Source organism: Pelophylax lessonae, assembly GCF_965119305.1.
Source record: "Pelophylax lessonae genome assembly, chromosome: 4".
Taxonomy (NCBI): Eukaryota; Metazoa; Chordata; class Amphibia; order Anura; family Ranidae; genus Pelophylax; species Pelophylax lessonae.
In genome coordinates, this window is record NC_138771.1 from 508,465,941 (window position 1) to 508,481,427 (window position 15,487).

Below are 15,487 nucleotides of genomic sequence, written 5' to 3' on the forward strand. Positions count from 1 at the left end.
CATGGGCAGCAATTTGTTATATGTGATGGGAGTGGCATTTGTGATGTAACATAATTGGGTGACAGGTCATTCTGATTGACGAAGATCTACATTGCTTAATGATATGATTGACGTTGGATTTTTTGTCAGGGAACAGCATTTTTTAATTATTTAAAAGACCTTTCTAAGATATGCCTGTCTTTATATACTTTTTTTAATGGGTATGAGTAACATGAGATGCTAATATACACTGTTCTCAATTCCCTATGGGGGGAAAAGATAACTGGGGGGCCAGTCGACAGCAATGATATGTAGTCAACATTGGAGCGAGTGCACATGACCAGGAAATAGCTGTAGGAATCTGAAGGTGAACAGCAGAACTAACATGAAAAAAGGGTGAAAACATTGTTTCATGAAGACATTGAGTTTTAGGCCCCTTTCACACATATGGTCCGTTCAGTTCATCAGTTCAGTCACGTCAAAATGTATCAGTTTTCCATCCGTTTTTTATCCATTTTTTTTCATCCATTTTTCATCCGTTGGTCATCAGTTGTCATCTGTTTTTCATCCGTTGTCATCGTTTTTCATCCGTTGTCATCCTTTTTTCATCCGTTGTCATCCGTTTTTCGTCCGATCCGTTTTTTTGACGGATGAAAAATAGGGCATTCGTCCTTTCAGAAAAACGGACATTGAAGGAAGCTGATGAAAATGGATGTTAACTGATGATCATCCGTTGTCATCCATTTTTACATAGAGATACACTGATGTCCGTTTTTCATCCTTCAACGGATGGATGAAAAACGGACAAACAGACAGCATGTGTGAAAGGGGCCTGTGAAAGGGGATGAAAAACAGATAACAACTGATGAAAAATGGATGAAAAACGGATAATAACTGATGAAAAGAGGATGAAAAACGGATGGAAAACTGATACATTTTGACGTGACTGAACTGATGAACTGAACGGACCGTATGAGTGAAAGGGGCCTAAATGATACATGGTACTTTAGCAAATTTTGACAAATGTAATCCAGCTAGGGCTTAGATCTCGATAAAGCTGCTAGCCAATGATGCATTCCCTGGAATTAACTACAAAATTTAAAATAAAGCACACAGACCCAGCTACACAGGATTTAATCAGCATCATCAATAATCAGGTGCGTACAATACCCGTATTTTATAACTGAGTCTGATTAATAAGGCATCCCAAAGTTAAAATATTTTATGTAGTTCACTGACTTCAAATGCTCAAAGCTTGAGTTCACCTTTTATACTTCCTACTTATAATCCTACTGTTACATTTGATTCTTCAAATTCTCGTTTTTTTTTTATTTTTTTCCCCACACTCACAATTTTACAATTCCTAATTTTGCCATGTTTTTTGGTCCCACATAGTTTTCCAAATAATGCGGCTTGTCCTTGTCCAGCATTGGAATCCCTAACAAAAAAAACAGCGTCTAGAATCACCCTAAGATTACTAAGTGATTAAAAGTGTATGAAAAAGTTTAATTTTTTTTTCAGTATGTTTGGCATCATGCCTTACTGAATACAATTTACTTAAATCATTTTTTTTTAATCTATTAAAAGTTTTCTTACCTGGAGATCTTTTGTAAAAGCCCTTCCTGTTGCCAGGGCCGGTGCTAGACTATTTTACGCCCTAGGCAAGACCAGCTACTTGCGCCCCCCCCCCCAAAAAGAATAAAAAAGGGTAGGGGTTAAAAACTTCTATGTCATACCCAGTGACCCTGATCTGATGGTTCCTCCATGTTATGCTGTCGTACCTAGTGACCCCCATATTTCTCCATGTCACTCCTGGGGACCCTGATGTCATTCTATGTCACACCCAGGGACCCCGATGTTCCTCCATGTCACACCCAGGGAACCCCGTGTTCCTCCATGTCATGCTGTCATACCCAGTGACCCCAATTCCTATATGTCACACCAGGGGTCCCTGATGTTCCTCCATGTCATACCCGGAGAGACCCTGATGTTTTTCCATGTCACACCTGGGGACCCTGATGTTCCTCCATGTCACACCTGGGGACCTCAATCCCCCATGGCACACCCAGGAACCCCAATTCCTCATGGCACACCTGGTGACCCCGAATCCCTGTTACACCCGGTGACCCCTATCCCCCATGTCACACCTGGTGACTCAGATTCCCCATGACACACCTGGTGACCCCGATTCCCTTTCACACCAGGGATCCTCCATGTCACACCCAGGGACCCCGATCCCCTATTCTGGGGACGCTCACTGAGCGGTATGAAGAGAGTGGCCCACGTTCTGTCCTCCTTCACTGGGATTCCTTTTCCTAGGACACTCCTCTCCTGGACCACAGTGCTCATCACAGCTCCAGCCGAAGAGGGTCATCATGCAGGCAGCACTCCGGTGGGCTCCCTTCCTGCCTCTTGGGGCCCCCCCCAACATTGGTGGAAAGCCAAGGCTTGGTAGTTCCGCCACTGCCCCAGACACCTAGCATCTTCCTCTGTCCCTTCTTCCTCCCCCACTGCTGCCCCTCCCCTCAGCTCACAGGGATCATTAATAAAGGAGAGTGCCGATTCGTGGCTGCGCCCCTAGGTGGCAATGCGCCCTAGGCGGCTGCCTAGTTTGCCTAGTGGAAGCACCGGCCCTGCCTGTTGCACGCTGAGAGCGCCTAACTACTGCTTTGCAATTAGCAGCATTGTTGTCAGTCTGCCATGTGAGCTCATTCAGTTGGCCATTGGGCACTTATAAAGTAAATTAGATAAGCGGACCAACAGCCAACTAAAAAGATGAGCATGGCAGGGTGAAAGTTTTGCTGCTATTGGCAAAGCAGTGGCTTGGCAGTGTCAACCTGAAACAAAAAGTGCAAAGGGCAGGATGTTCAGGTAAAAAAAACAAAAAACAAACCTAAAACAAAAAAATGTAATAAAAGAAAAATGTAATTATTAAAATTGAACATTGCCAAATATACTGGAAAAAATCATTAGGGATTAAATGTACATTCTACCACAAGAAGTCACATGAACACAAGGAGAGAAGCACTACATTCAGGAAAATTTTATTTATTAATTGATGAATTGATCTTAATATAATAATATATTTTTGTTTAGCAAATTGAGTATACATATTAATTACAAAGAAAAAAGGAAAAAAGAATGCACAACGCAGGTCACATAAACCACAGATAACAAAAACCCCATGTAGGGAAATTTTATTTATCATTTGAAATTTAATTTAAAGTGGTTCTAACCCTAAAATAAATAAATGATCCTGATCCTTTACAGCAGGATACACAGCATAGATCTTGTGATTGTGCTGTGTCATTTGTCCCCTTCTATGTTCTAAAAACCTGATTGATCCTGCCTGTTCCTGTGTCCCTCTGTCTGTACTGACCACAGTAATCATATCTGCTGATCCCTGATTACTGACGGGCGTGCCTCTGTCATCCCGCTGCTCTCCTCTCTCCCCCTCACCATCATTCCGGTGCTCTCCTCTCTCCCCCTCCCTCCCTGCCTGTCAGCTCGGGAGTCTGTGTTAGTCATCCTCCCTGCCCTTTGGCCACTTAATATGATAAAATTACTAATGACAAATCCTGTATTTCCCTCTCTTATATTAAGATGTAATGTGCAGTGTGTGTGTTTTTTCAAAATTATTCCGCAAAATACCTTATTTACAGTGCTACTTGGCGCTCACGTGACCTCCTGCTCCTCTCCCCCCGGCTAACGTCAGCGGGGAAACACAGCACCTCCCACTGTAGTGCTCAGACTGAGGAAGGAGAATGCCAGTAGGTCACGTGAGCGCTCAGCGGTGCTGTAAAGTGAGGTATTTTGTGGAATCATTTTTAAAAAACACACACTGCACATTATATCTTTATATATGACAGAATTAAGTCATAGATGACTTAACATCCACTTTAATTATTAAATAAATAAAAAAAAAAAACATTGTGACTTTGTTTCTGTGCCACAAAGATAGACATGCAGGATTATTTTAATTTATTTAAAGTTGTTTTTTTGTTTCTTTACAATTAATTGGAGAAAACAGTCTGTTCAAAGTGGTGGCTGAAATTGAATTTTTTTGCATAAACATACAATTTTATACCTTTCCTGTGTAGAAAATGTCCTCTCTCTTCACAATTCCATCAGCAATCTTTGTGTTGATAGCACGGCCAACTTCCACCTCATTGCCATAGATGAAAGCACAGTCAATATGACGATAGCCAATATCGATGGCCACCTTTGTAGCCTCCCCTGCCTGCTCTTTAGTGTACTGCAAAAAAAAAGGCAAAAAAACAATGATACATTATGAAGAAACTATGTTTCAAAAGCAGAATATACCATAATGCCTCTAGAAGCCCTCATACAACAAAAAAACGAAAGTCTTTGCAGGCACAAATACCATAAACCCCTAGCCCCCCCCCCCCCCCCCCCGTTTTTACTGTGCTCTATTGCAACCAATGTGAGGCATCAACAAAATGGTGGCCGTCTGCACACAGACACTGACTCCCTGTTGCATAAATGTGAATGAGATGGGTAAAAGATGGCTTCAACTCCTGTTCTCCACCTCCAGAGAACGCCTCAGATGTATTTAGCCCTTTTAGGGCTTAATCATAGAGTCCTCTACAATTAAGCTCCCAAAAATGGCAAAACGCATCTAAGGAGTTCTCTACAGGTGGAGAACAGGAGCTGAAGACATCTTTTACCCATCTCATTCACATTTAAGCAACAGGGAGTCGGTGTCTGTGTGGAGACGGCCACCATTTTGTTAAAGTCTACTAGAGCCTGATGAGCCAAGTCTTCCAAGCAGCCTTTTCACATGCTGATCTGACTGAAACAGGTTTGGGGGGACATTTGAGCAGTACTATTTTCATAGTTTTGGGCTAAAATGTTAAAGCATGTTAGTTCAGGTAGTGCATTGTTACACGTCATGCTTTGTGGTATGTTGCATAAAAAAGGTGTCACATACATGTTTTTAATCATTGAGGGGCATTGGCACCACTTTTTAAATGAATGGGCCACCTTGTAGCACAATTGAGAATCAGTGTTAATTTTGACATTTATTTTCAATTTCGTTTTAGTTATAGTATTTTGACTAAAATGCCATTTTAGTTTTTGTCCCATCTGCAATTGTTCTAGTTTTAGTCATATTTTAGTCTACTAAAATCTCCAGTACATTTTAGTCTAATAAAATTATTTTAGTCAACTAAAATCTAATGTGTTTAGTTTAATTGTAATTACTTTTTTAAGCATTTCTATTTCTATACTCATTATATACTCCTGGGGTGAAAAAATTTAATATGTTATTATTTATGTGTAGCGCTACGCCCGCAGGAGCCGCTGGAATTCTTGTTTGACCGGGTCTCCCACTAATTAATCCACAGCCAGACACTGAGTATTTTCACACAACCAGATGCACACACTCTTATGCTCATTATCCCCAATGACCAGTCTAGGGGATTTGTTTTTGATGTTTTATCTGGAGAAGTTGGATAGGAGAAGGGATTCAGTAGGATACTCAGAATTACCTATTCACTTTTCAAGTAAGGACAGCTTTCTCAATAGAACTGTGTAGCACATTATCAGGCTGTACAGAATAAACAAGTCCCTTTGTAGCAGAAAGAATGTAGTGGACTTTGCCTCTTCAAGACACTAGCCAATGTCCTTTAGCTTACACCCAGTACGCTGACTTCTTGTACCAAGAAGGAGGTTTAGCAACCTCAGTCTCTACGATCCCTTTAGGGGTCTGTACTCACAAGGCCCTGGCCTTAGGTCACCTTCCTCCGTGATACCAGACAGGATCCATGGACATTCTCCCTCAGTCAGCTTGCGAGAGAACCATGGGTTTCAGCTTTAATGTTTCAGGCCCTCAGGTCACCCACCTGAAGCCGCATGGCAACCTGTGCCTGAGGAGGGGCAGCAGGCCCCCTTCCCACCTGGACATCTCTCTAGAGGAAGACTCAGAGCCCATGTGCTCATCAAATATAAATACAGTCACCCAGCATTGGGGCACATCCCCTTCTAATTGGCCAGGGCTGTATGGACATGCATGCTCTCATCTGCATGGTTTCCACCCACTGTCCAGTACATTCAATAGCTACACTAGACCAATGTGAAACTTCTCAAAGCAGCATGAGCAGCACCCGAGCACACTGAGCAGACTCAGATAAACAACCACAGCCATTGTTAAGCAGACAGCACATACATTTACCTACTGTCTCTCTGTTAGGCAGAGAAACCAAACACTCACTTTAGCACCTACCTAGGAGGGCGCTACATATGGCATTAAGGTTTGAACAAGCTCACAGATACAGATTTTGCCACAGTTGACAGTCTGAGGAGCACTGTAATGCTGCACAGTGCTCTGGACGGTGGTCTGAGGAGGTCTGTAATGCTGCACAGTGCTCTGGATGGTGGTCTGAGGAGGCCTGTAAAGTATACTGTGCTCTGGACAGTGGTCTGCTGAGGCCTGTAATGCACACAGTGCTCTGGACATAGACAGTCTGAAGAGGAGGCCTGTAATGCATTGCACACAGTGCTCTGGACGGTGGTCTGAGGAGGCCTGTAATGCTGCACAAAGCTCTGGTCGGTGGCTGTAATGCTACACAGTACTCCAGAGGGTGGTATCAGGAGGCCTGTAGTGCTGCACAGGGCTCTGGATGGTAGTCTGAGAAGCCTATAATGCTACACAATGCTCTGAACGATGATCTGAGGAGGCCCATAATGCTGCACAGTGCTCTGGATGGTGGTATGAGAGGCCTGTAATGCTGCACAGTGCTCTGGATGGTGGTATGAGAGAGGCCTGTAATGCTGCACAGTGCACTGGATAATGGTTTGAGGGGGGGGGGGGACTGTAAAGCACAGTGCTCTGGGATGGTGGTCTGACTCTGAGAGGCCTGTAAAGCTGCAGAGTGCTAGATGGTGGTCTCAGGTCTGAGGGATGGCCTGTATTGTACAGTGCTCTGGTTTCTGGTGGTCAGGGGTGACCTGTAATGCCCAGAGTGCTCTGGACAGAGGGTGGTCTGAGGGGAGGCCTGTAATTGTAATGTACACACTCACAGTGGTCTCTGTTCTGGACGGTCGTCGTCAGGAGTGGGACTCTCGTCTGGAGACCTATAATGCACTGGGCTGCTCTGGACAGTCGTCTGAGAACTCGGAGGCATGTAATGCTGGCTGCACAGCCTGCTAATTGCTGCTAAGCAAAGCACACTATGGTCACCGTAAAAAGGCTGCTGACGAAAAACTTGACGAAAATATTTTCGTTGACAAAATTAACACCGCTGAGCATTTCGTTTAAGTCAACTAAATACATTCTTGGAGTACTAAAACAAAAAATCTTCAAAGTCTTTCAGTCGTTTTTTTTTTTTTTTTTTTCTTCTTACTCCACTGAGTCTGAGCTATAGCTTTGCATTGAGCAGGGAATGGGAGCTTTTCTGATTGGAGAGCTCTATATCTGACTCAGAAGGATATCAGTCATCTTCAGAGAGACTACTACGCAAGCAAGAGATATTTCTGCAGCATGCTGGCAGAGCATCACCTTTTGTACTTGGGATGTTACTGCTTTTTAAACCGAAATGTATTAAGCTGATTGAAACCAAAAGTTCTGTTGGGCTTTAACCACTTAAGCCCCGGAAGATTTTACCCCCTTCCTGACCAGGGCCTATTTTGCGATTCGGCACTGCGTGACTTTAACGGACAATTGCGCGGTCGTGCGACACTGTACCTAAACGAATTTGACGTCCTTTTTTTCCCACAAACAGAGCTTTCTTTTGGTGGTATTTGATCACCTGTGCAATTTTTTGATCATGCGCTATAAACAAAAAAAGAGCGTCAATTTTGCCAAAATAACAATATTTTTCAAATTGTTTTATATGAAATTCCCCCAAAAAAATGTAAAAAAGTCAAAAAATTTTTAACATTTTCGGCCAATTTGTTTTATGCTACATATGTTTGGTAAAAAAAAAAAATCGCAAAAAGCGTATTTTGATTGGTTTGCGCAAAAGTTATCGCGTTTACTAACAAAGGGAAAGATTTTTGTCATTTTTGTTGTTTTTTTTTTTAACGAGTAATGGTGGCGATCTGCGATTTTTTTTTTTGCGGGACTGCGACATTGCGGCGGACAGATCGGACCCTTGACTGACATTTTTGACACTTTTGAGGGTTACCAGTGACATTACTGCAGTAATCAGTGCTATACATATGCACTGTTACTGTAAAAATGACACTGGCAGTGAAGGAGTTAACTGTATTAGAGAGGGAGGGGTTAGGTGTGTCCTAGGGGCGTGTTTCTAACTGTGATTGGCTGTGGCTACTAGTGTAAGAACAGAGATCAACGGTCTGATCTCCATTCTTACACAGGGAAGAATGACAGGCGGCTTTGTTTACATTAGCCGCCTGCCTTTCTTCCGGTGTAACGGACGATCGCGAGTGCCCGGTGGACATAGGGTCCGCCGGGCACACGCGCGGGGGGGGGGGGGGGGGGTCCGTGACCGCGCGGGAGCGCGCCTCCGGCGGCACGTGCTCGCTCCCTAGAGCCTCACAGTGTGTCCTCTGAGAAGGGGAGTGTCCCCACTGGCTCTAAAGGAGGCTTCTGATAGGGCAGTGAAGGAAACCCAATCAGAGATACATTCAGGCTTGTATCTACCCAAAGAGGCAGATTCTGCCACAGAGGATTCTGGGGGAGGATATAAGTCTGAAGGGGGCGCATGGCTCGGGGTCTTTGGTGGGAGCAGAGTCCCAGGAGGTATAGAATGGATGTCTCTCCTCCTGTCTCGGGGTGTCGCCTGAGGATCCAGAGAGAGTGCTGAGTTGAGCTGAGGGGATCCGGTGTGCCGAAAACCAGCGGAGAGTGAGAGGGGTCCAGTCCCAGGAAAGCCTACACAGGTCATGAGTACTGAGGATTGCCCCTGGGGGTCTGCCTGAAGTGCTAGAGGAGACCACTCGGGAGGAGGTTCTGGGATCCAGTGTCAGCTAGCTGTAAAGGGGGTACCTAGGTTGAGGACCCTGAAGTAGCAAAGGGGGTACATAGTCAGTGGACCCTGAGGAGCTAAAAGTGCAAAAGGGGCGCCTGCAGTCTGGGCCCTGAATTGTACAGAGTATCAGTTGAGAGTTGCAGCCATATGGGAATTCACCACAAGCTACCTCTAGCTGGTGCCAGGCTGAAGTGGGTAGTCAGTGACTTTGCAGTGCACCAGTGTCAGCAATTCTATGCTCCATAGTCCTGAGTTTTCTGGACCTAGAGTCAAGGATTTAGCACTTCTTGCAAGTTACAGTGTGTTCTAAGTGTCAGTGAGCGTTGGTTAGCGTCGGCTGGCATCTAGGCAGCGTTGATAGACATTTTCTGGATAAAGTCCCAAAAAGTATGCCACTCATTCCCTTCTCCCAAGCTCACATGGGCTGGAGAGGTAACCAGTAACAATGGCAGACCCACATCAGGTCACAGGCCTGGAAACATTGTTACAGCAGTAATGCGCACTGCATCACGCCTGTTACCGCAGCGCAAAAGTGTGAACAACAAAGTGGTTGCAAAATTATAATCTTCACAATGCAAAATATGGCCAATTTTGTCATTCAGTCATGAAATTAAGATACCCTTCTTTAAATGTTTTTTTTTTTTATGGTGTATCTAACAACTGACAACCTGTATCTCACTGAAAGGGGTGCATTGCAATACATTTCAAATTGCAACTCAATTGCTCATATACAGCAGTGCGCTGTGATGCACAAATGGGAATGTTATGCATAGCTCCCAACTGTCCCTGATTTGGAACAGTGTCCCTCTGTCCCTCTTTCCTCCTCCTTTGTTCCTCATTTTGGTCTGATCTATATAGTTATACTGTATATAAAGTCAGGATGTAGGCAGATCATGCATAAAATGCACATTTTATCTTTCAATAAGTGTTTCCCAGTGCTAAACCTTTCCTTCAATTTCTAAACTGCTGCATTTGTAAATTCCAAAAGCCAATATAAAGAAATAGTATTGGTAAAAAAAAAAAAAAAGCACTTGGGGGGTTAACTAATCTTTTTTATGTACCATTCTCCTCCAAGGGGCGTGGCAGAGGGTGTGTCCGAAGCCTACATACTTTTGCTAAAAGGTGTCCCTCGTTCCCATGTGTGTGTCTACATGTATATGGCCCAGATGCATTCATCTCCCTGCTGGCACAATGAAAGAGAAGTGCTTTAGCACTTCTCTTATGGCTGAGCTGGTAAGAGTGAGATCTTTTTCATATCCCCGCCCGCACACAGAGCGATAATGCTAATGTGCACTAGGTGATTAGGGTGTGACCAGGCACACCCGACACACCCTGTGCGCACGCCTATAAGGAGGTATGTGTTATGAGTATGTGCAGGTTGAATGTGAGCGACCTCTCATGGTAAGATTTCAGTTTCTACATATTGGCCCATGGATTCAATTCTGGTAATCATAGTAGAATAAGAGTATAAGATTGTTATAGAAATTTGGAGAATCAGGCTATAGTCGGGCTACACTGGCAATTAATTCTCCTTGCCGCTGAGAAATGGAACTGGCATCCCAATGATTTCAGCGTGCTGCAAGTGAACCATGTGCCAAGGACAAGCTGTACTCCTTGGGGCACCATTTGCACCATGAATAAGATGCACATTTGCACAATTCCTCGTGTTTCTATGCATCGCATTTATGCAGTCAAATGATTTAAATGGGCTGCCTATGTACAAAAAAACGTGCAAAAAGATGCCTGCATCAAAAAGCATGGTACTCCACTATGTGCATACGCCTGTGCATTAGCCAAGAAAAGTGTGGGAAATACAAATGACAAACACATGTACTCACCTAGCTGGCTGCAGAATCCATTCGATACTGCAGCTGTCCCCCACCCCCTCTATCCAAGAACTGAACGATCAAGGACCAGTTATCGTTTAGTTCTCTGGTCCACTCTGAGCGATGACTGTCAGCTTTTTGTGCACTGCGAGAAAGTGTGCGATTTTGTACCCATTGCCATTACACAAGTGTGAATGAAGCCTGAAAATCATGTAATATTTCATATATCCTGTAATAGCTGCTGTACAGATGTGCTATAACTAATACTGTACACAACATTTGAAACGACACCACTGTGCAATTATGTATTTGAATTCTGTCAAAGGTCTTGGGTCTCTGAAAAACAATCACTTTTCTGACAGTTTCAGCTGTCAGACATTCAGAAAATGATACTGCCACCCGTTGGAATTCTTATTTTTTTTTTTTTTACTGAATTTAGATTTTGAATGGGAATAACATGCAGTTACAGGGCTGCCTCTATTCTCTTGAATAGGCTGTGTTTGGTGCAACACTAGGTATCATTTTCACCACTTAAAACTCAACAGCTCAACTGCCTGTTTTTACAACCCTCCTGGCCACTGTGTAAAGTTAGCCTTTCTGTTATGCCTTATTTTTAATAAATTAGGTTTGATTAAAATAAAATGAAATTTAAGTCTACATCCTACCTGTTCGGGGGCATAGGTACCGAACCCGATCACCGGCATCTTGTGGCCATCATTCAGGACCACATAAGAGTCTGGTTTTAAGGCCATTGTCTGTGTCTACTCCCTATCTTGCACACTAATGTCTTTGCTGCTTGTGTATTGTATGTGACTTTATTCCATCTCTAACCCCTCCTCCTGGTCGGCCTGTAATCTGCTCACGCTACAGAGAGTTTAACCACTTGTTGGCAACCACTTCATTTGCAGCACACCAGTTTCAGCTAGTTGAAGGTAAGATGACGGCCAGCACAGGGTTAAACATTCACATTTTCTTTGTGGTCCAGTCATTATAGTGCAGATTGATAGATCCAGGCAGCAGCCAATCACAAACAATGTAGCAATGATACCTGTGACATCCAGAGGGGACAGAGTATTTTGCAGTGTCACAATGACTCTACCTATATCAAGTTTACAATAGAATTACAATGCAAGCTGTAAAGTTATATCATGCTTTGTTCTTGACCTTCCTATCTGTTTTCTTACGGAAATTTCCTTTGCTGAGTCAGTTTTCATGTTTTAAATTAAAGTGTATCTAAACCCAGCAATACACAGTATACATACATATTGCAGCGTACCAAAGATCCCATTAAAATTTATTTTCAAATACACTGCAATAATATTCAAATTAAACACATAAAATAAAAAAACAACAGATTCCCAATATGGTCTAGGCAGACAAAATTCAACATCAACATGGGGACAAGGTGCTTTGGGGCAGGCCCACATGTTGAAGGCATGTGGCCTGTTATGGTTCAGGAGAGGGGGACGCTCACTCACCCCCCCCCCTTTCCTGGCGTGCCAGACTGCAGGCACTGTTTTGGAAAAAACAATTCTATTGCCTGACAACGTCAATCCTATGACGAAACGCCATGTAGTGACCAAGCCCCCAAGCCAGCTTTCATACGATTGAATGCTGCAGCCTGTGTTTTTCTCCACCGAGTATTTAAGATATGCCTGCTTGTTTCTATGAACATGTGAGTGTAATAACTTTTAATAAATGAGCTTTGTGCTAAACGGTATCAAGCTATTTGCCCTGTGTTCCCTTTTTATATCTAAGTGGTTCCCAGGTGTCTTCCTGAGAGTACAATTTGAAGGCCTTCTCTGATGATCTGCACCTGATGGGTTTAACCCCTTTATGCGCATTTGGCTTTTCCATTGGTTTGGAAGCCAACATCATCTGGTAAGAAGTCATTTGTGTCTTTGCTTCACTGGGGGCTTCTATTTGTTTTCTCTGCCGTGAGATGAGCGCCATCTCCACCTGCATGCTGGGACTTGTGGTTCTTCTATACAGCACAAAAGTTTTTTTACCATTGGATTTTCTTCTATTCATGGACTTTTCATATGGACTTTCTGGCCCCACTCCTTAACAACCAATTGACTGTGCGCTTGGGGGCGATGTTTGGCTAAAACGTATGCTCGGCCTGAACTGTCCACCCATCCCTAGTGCAGAAGGTGTCAGTAGAGCAGTGGGAGGTGTCAGTAGAGCAGTGGGAGGTGTCAGTAGAGCAGTGGGAGGTGTCAGTAGAGCAGTGGGCGGTGTCAGTAGAGCAGTGGGCGGTGTCAGTAGAGCAGTGGGCGGTGTCAGTAGAGCAGTGGAAGGTGTCAGTAGGGCAGTGGGCGGTGTCAGTAGAGCAGTGGGAGGTGTCAGTAGAGCAGTACACGGTGTCAGTAGGGCAGTGGACTGTGTGTGGACAGTGTAAGTAGGGCAGAGGTTGGTGTCAGTAGGACAGTGGATGGTGTCAGTCAGTAGAGCAGTGGACCGTGTCAGTAGGGCAGAGGACGGTGTCACTAAGGCAGCAGCCACATGTCGCAGCAGGAATTATACCTCCTGTTGCTTTCAGTGGACTATACTTCCCACCATTCATCATCCATTCAAATTAAAAGGATCACTCTGTAAGTGCCCCCGGAAACTGTATGCTTGTTTGGGGTCCATGGGGTTATTGCAGTTGGTGAGGAGGTGATACAATGCCTCCTTACTTAAAAGAAAAGAGAAAGGAGGCGCAAACACCTAGTGCATTACCCGTGGTCACTGTTTGTCATCATCGGTCAACTCAGGGAGCCACAAGAGAGATCTGGGTATGGTAAGCTCAAAATACACTTAACCCATCAATATGCCTATCAGCAGGTGCTCATCCCACCAGAGCATACACATATAGCTATAACTTTACCATACAAAATATTTTGGTGTTTTAGGTGTTTTTTTTTTTTTTGTCTGCATTACATAATTTGTATATATGGTTGGAGGGTTAATGTTCATCCAAGGTGGAGAAAGCCATTTTTGAGGCACTGGATGGTCCCGCCCACTCTCCTTCGGAGGAGGGGAGGAGGGCTGAACCGATTGAATTGAAGCTATTATAAATATTTTTGATCTGCTACTGGTAAGACCAGCTCTGAGGAAGGGAGCTTGACTCCCGAAACGCATCAACGGTCCTATCTTCAAGGACATGTTCCAGTCCATGTGTGATGGATTCTTGTAACACGATTTTATTATCTGCATGTCTGTGAGTATGCATTTGGCATTTTATTAAACATTTTTACAAACAGTGACCATGGGTAATGCACTAGGTGTTTGCGCCTCCTTTCTCTTTTCTTTTATGTACCCATGTTGAAGTTCCGTGCCTGAGGAGAGCAGCACGCCAGTCTTCCCCTTCGGAGTGAGCGCTTGGCTGAATTGTTTGTTTAATGCCTCCTTACTGCCTGTTTTAACCCCTTGGTCGCTGTAATGCACAAGATTGCAGATAGGCCTCATTTACTTGAATGAATTCCTGCTGCAGCCATGTGTACACTACTAGCCACTGCAGCTAAATGGGGTGCGAAGGGAGTGGTAAAAACAAGGAAAAACTATGAGGTTTTTTCTGCATCTAAACCATAATTGTAAAAATCCTTACTGCGCTGAGCCCCCTAAAATAATTCAGCCCTTCTCTGCTAAAAATGGGTCACAGCAGTGCAAAACAAACTGCAGTCCTATGAATCACAGGAGAAGTACAGCCAAACAAGCTTTGGTTGTACTTCTCCTTTAATGTAGATGTAGAACCCTACAAGGTAGGTGCTAGGTAAAGTGTAGTAGGTCTTGTCTGCTTATCAGCAGGGCCATGATTTTCAGCTAGGCTGGCATGTGTTCCCAGGTGTGCCTGTTGAGTTGGGAAGTTTCCCCACTGTGTCCCAATGAGGGCTCTCATTGGGCAGTGGAGGAAACCTAACCAAAAGCACACCAGGGCTTGTATTCATCCCGGAAGGGCAGATTCTGCCGCAGAGCATTCTGGGAGGGGGTATAAGTCTGTGGGGAGCAGGCCCGGACTGGCCATATGGCAGACCGGGCATATTCCCGGTGGGCCGCAGCTCTGAAGTTCCCTCACTGCGGCCGCTGTTGTGCCGATATTGGTTTCCCCAAAGAAACGAGTTTCCCCTTGCTTTCGGGTGTCGGCACAACACCGGCTCTGCGGCCAATCAGCCTTCTGCTCAGGGGGAGTGTGAGTCACACCCCCCTGAGCAGAAGGCTGATTGGCCGCGGAGCCGGACAAGTCAAATGTTCCCGCTTCTTCTTCACGGGGTGTCAGGCCGGTGTCCTGCCCAGCGTGGCCAGCCCAGTCCGCATCACTGTGTGAAGCAGCTGCAGATGTGGCAGCTCCTTCAGTCCGGGCTGCTCGCGAGGGGCGGCGGCGGGGAGAAGGTAAGTGCCGGCAGTACTGTGCACTTGTGCAGCCCCGTGTCACCGCCAACCCTCTGCCTGATCCCATCCCTCCCACCGCCATCCCTCTGCCTGATCCCATCTCTCTCACTGCCATACCTCTGCCGGATCCCATCTCTCCCACTGCCATACCTCTGCTGGATCCCATCTCTCCCACTGCCATACCTCTGCCGGATCCCATCTCTCCCACTGCCATCTCTCTGCCTGATCCCATCTCTCCCACCTCCATCCCTCTGCTCTGCCTAATCCCATCCCTCCCACCGCCATCCCTCTGCCTGATCCCATCTCTCCCACTGCCATACCTCTGCTGGATCCCATCTCTCCCACTGCCATACCTCT

The 15,487-nt window shown here is 44.9% G+C and overlaps 1 protein-coding gene across 1 annotated transcript in view; it reads right to left on the reverse strand.

Moving 5' to 3' along the window:
- The window catches only part of LOC309553536 (aldo-keto reductase family 1 member C1-like), a 33,597-nt gene extending 22,022 nt beyond the window's left edge, over positions 1–11,575 (reverse strand). Inside the window, exons 1-2 of the mRNA XM_082254783.1 lie at positions 11,425–11,575; positions 4,067–4,234 (exon numbers count right to left, since the gene is read on the reverse strand). Coding sequence (XP_082110909.1) covers positions 4,067–4,234; positions 11,425–11,511 — 255 coding nt within the window. The 5' untranslated portion in view covers positions 11,512–11,575. The remainder of the gene's footprint in view (positions 1–4,066; positions 4,235–11,424) is intronic.
- Between the last annotated feature and the right edge of the window lie 3,912 nt (positions 11,576–15,487).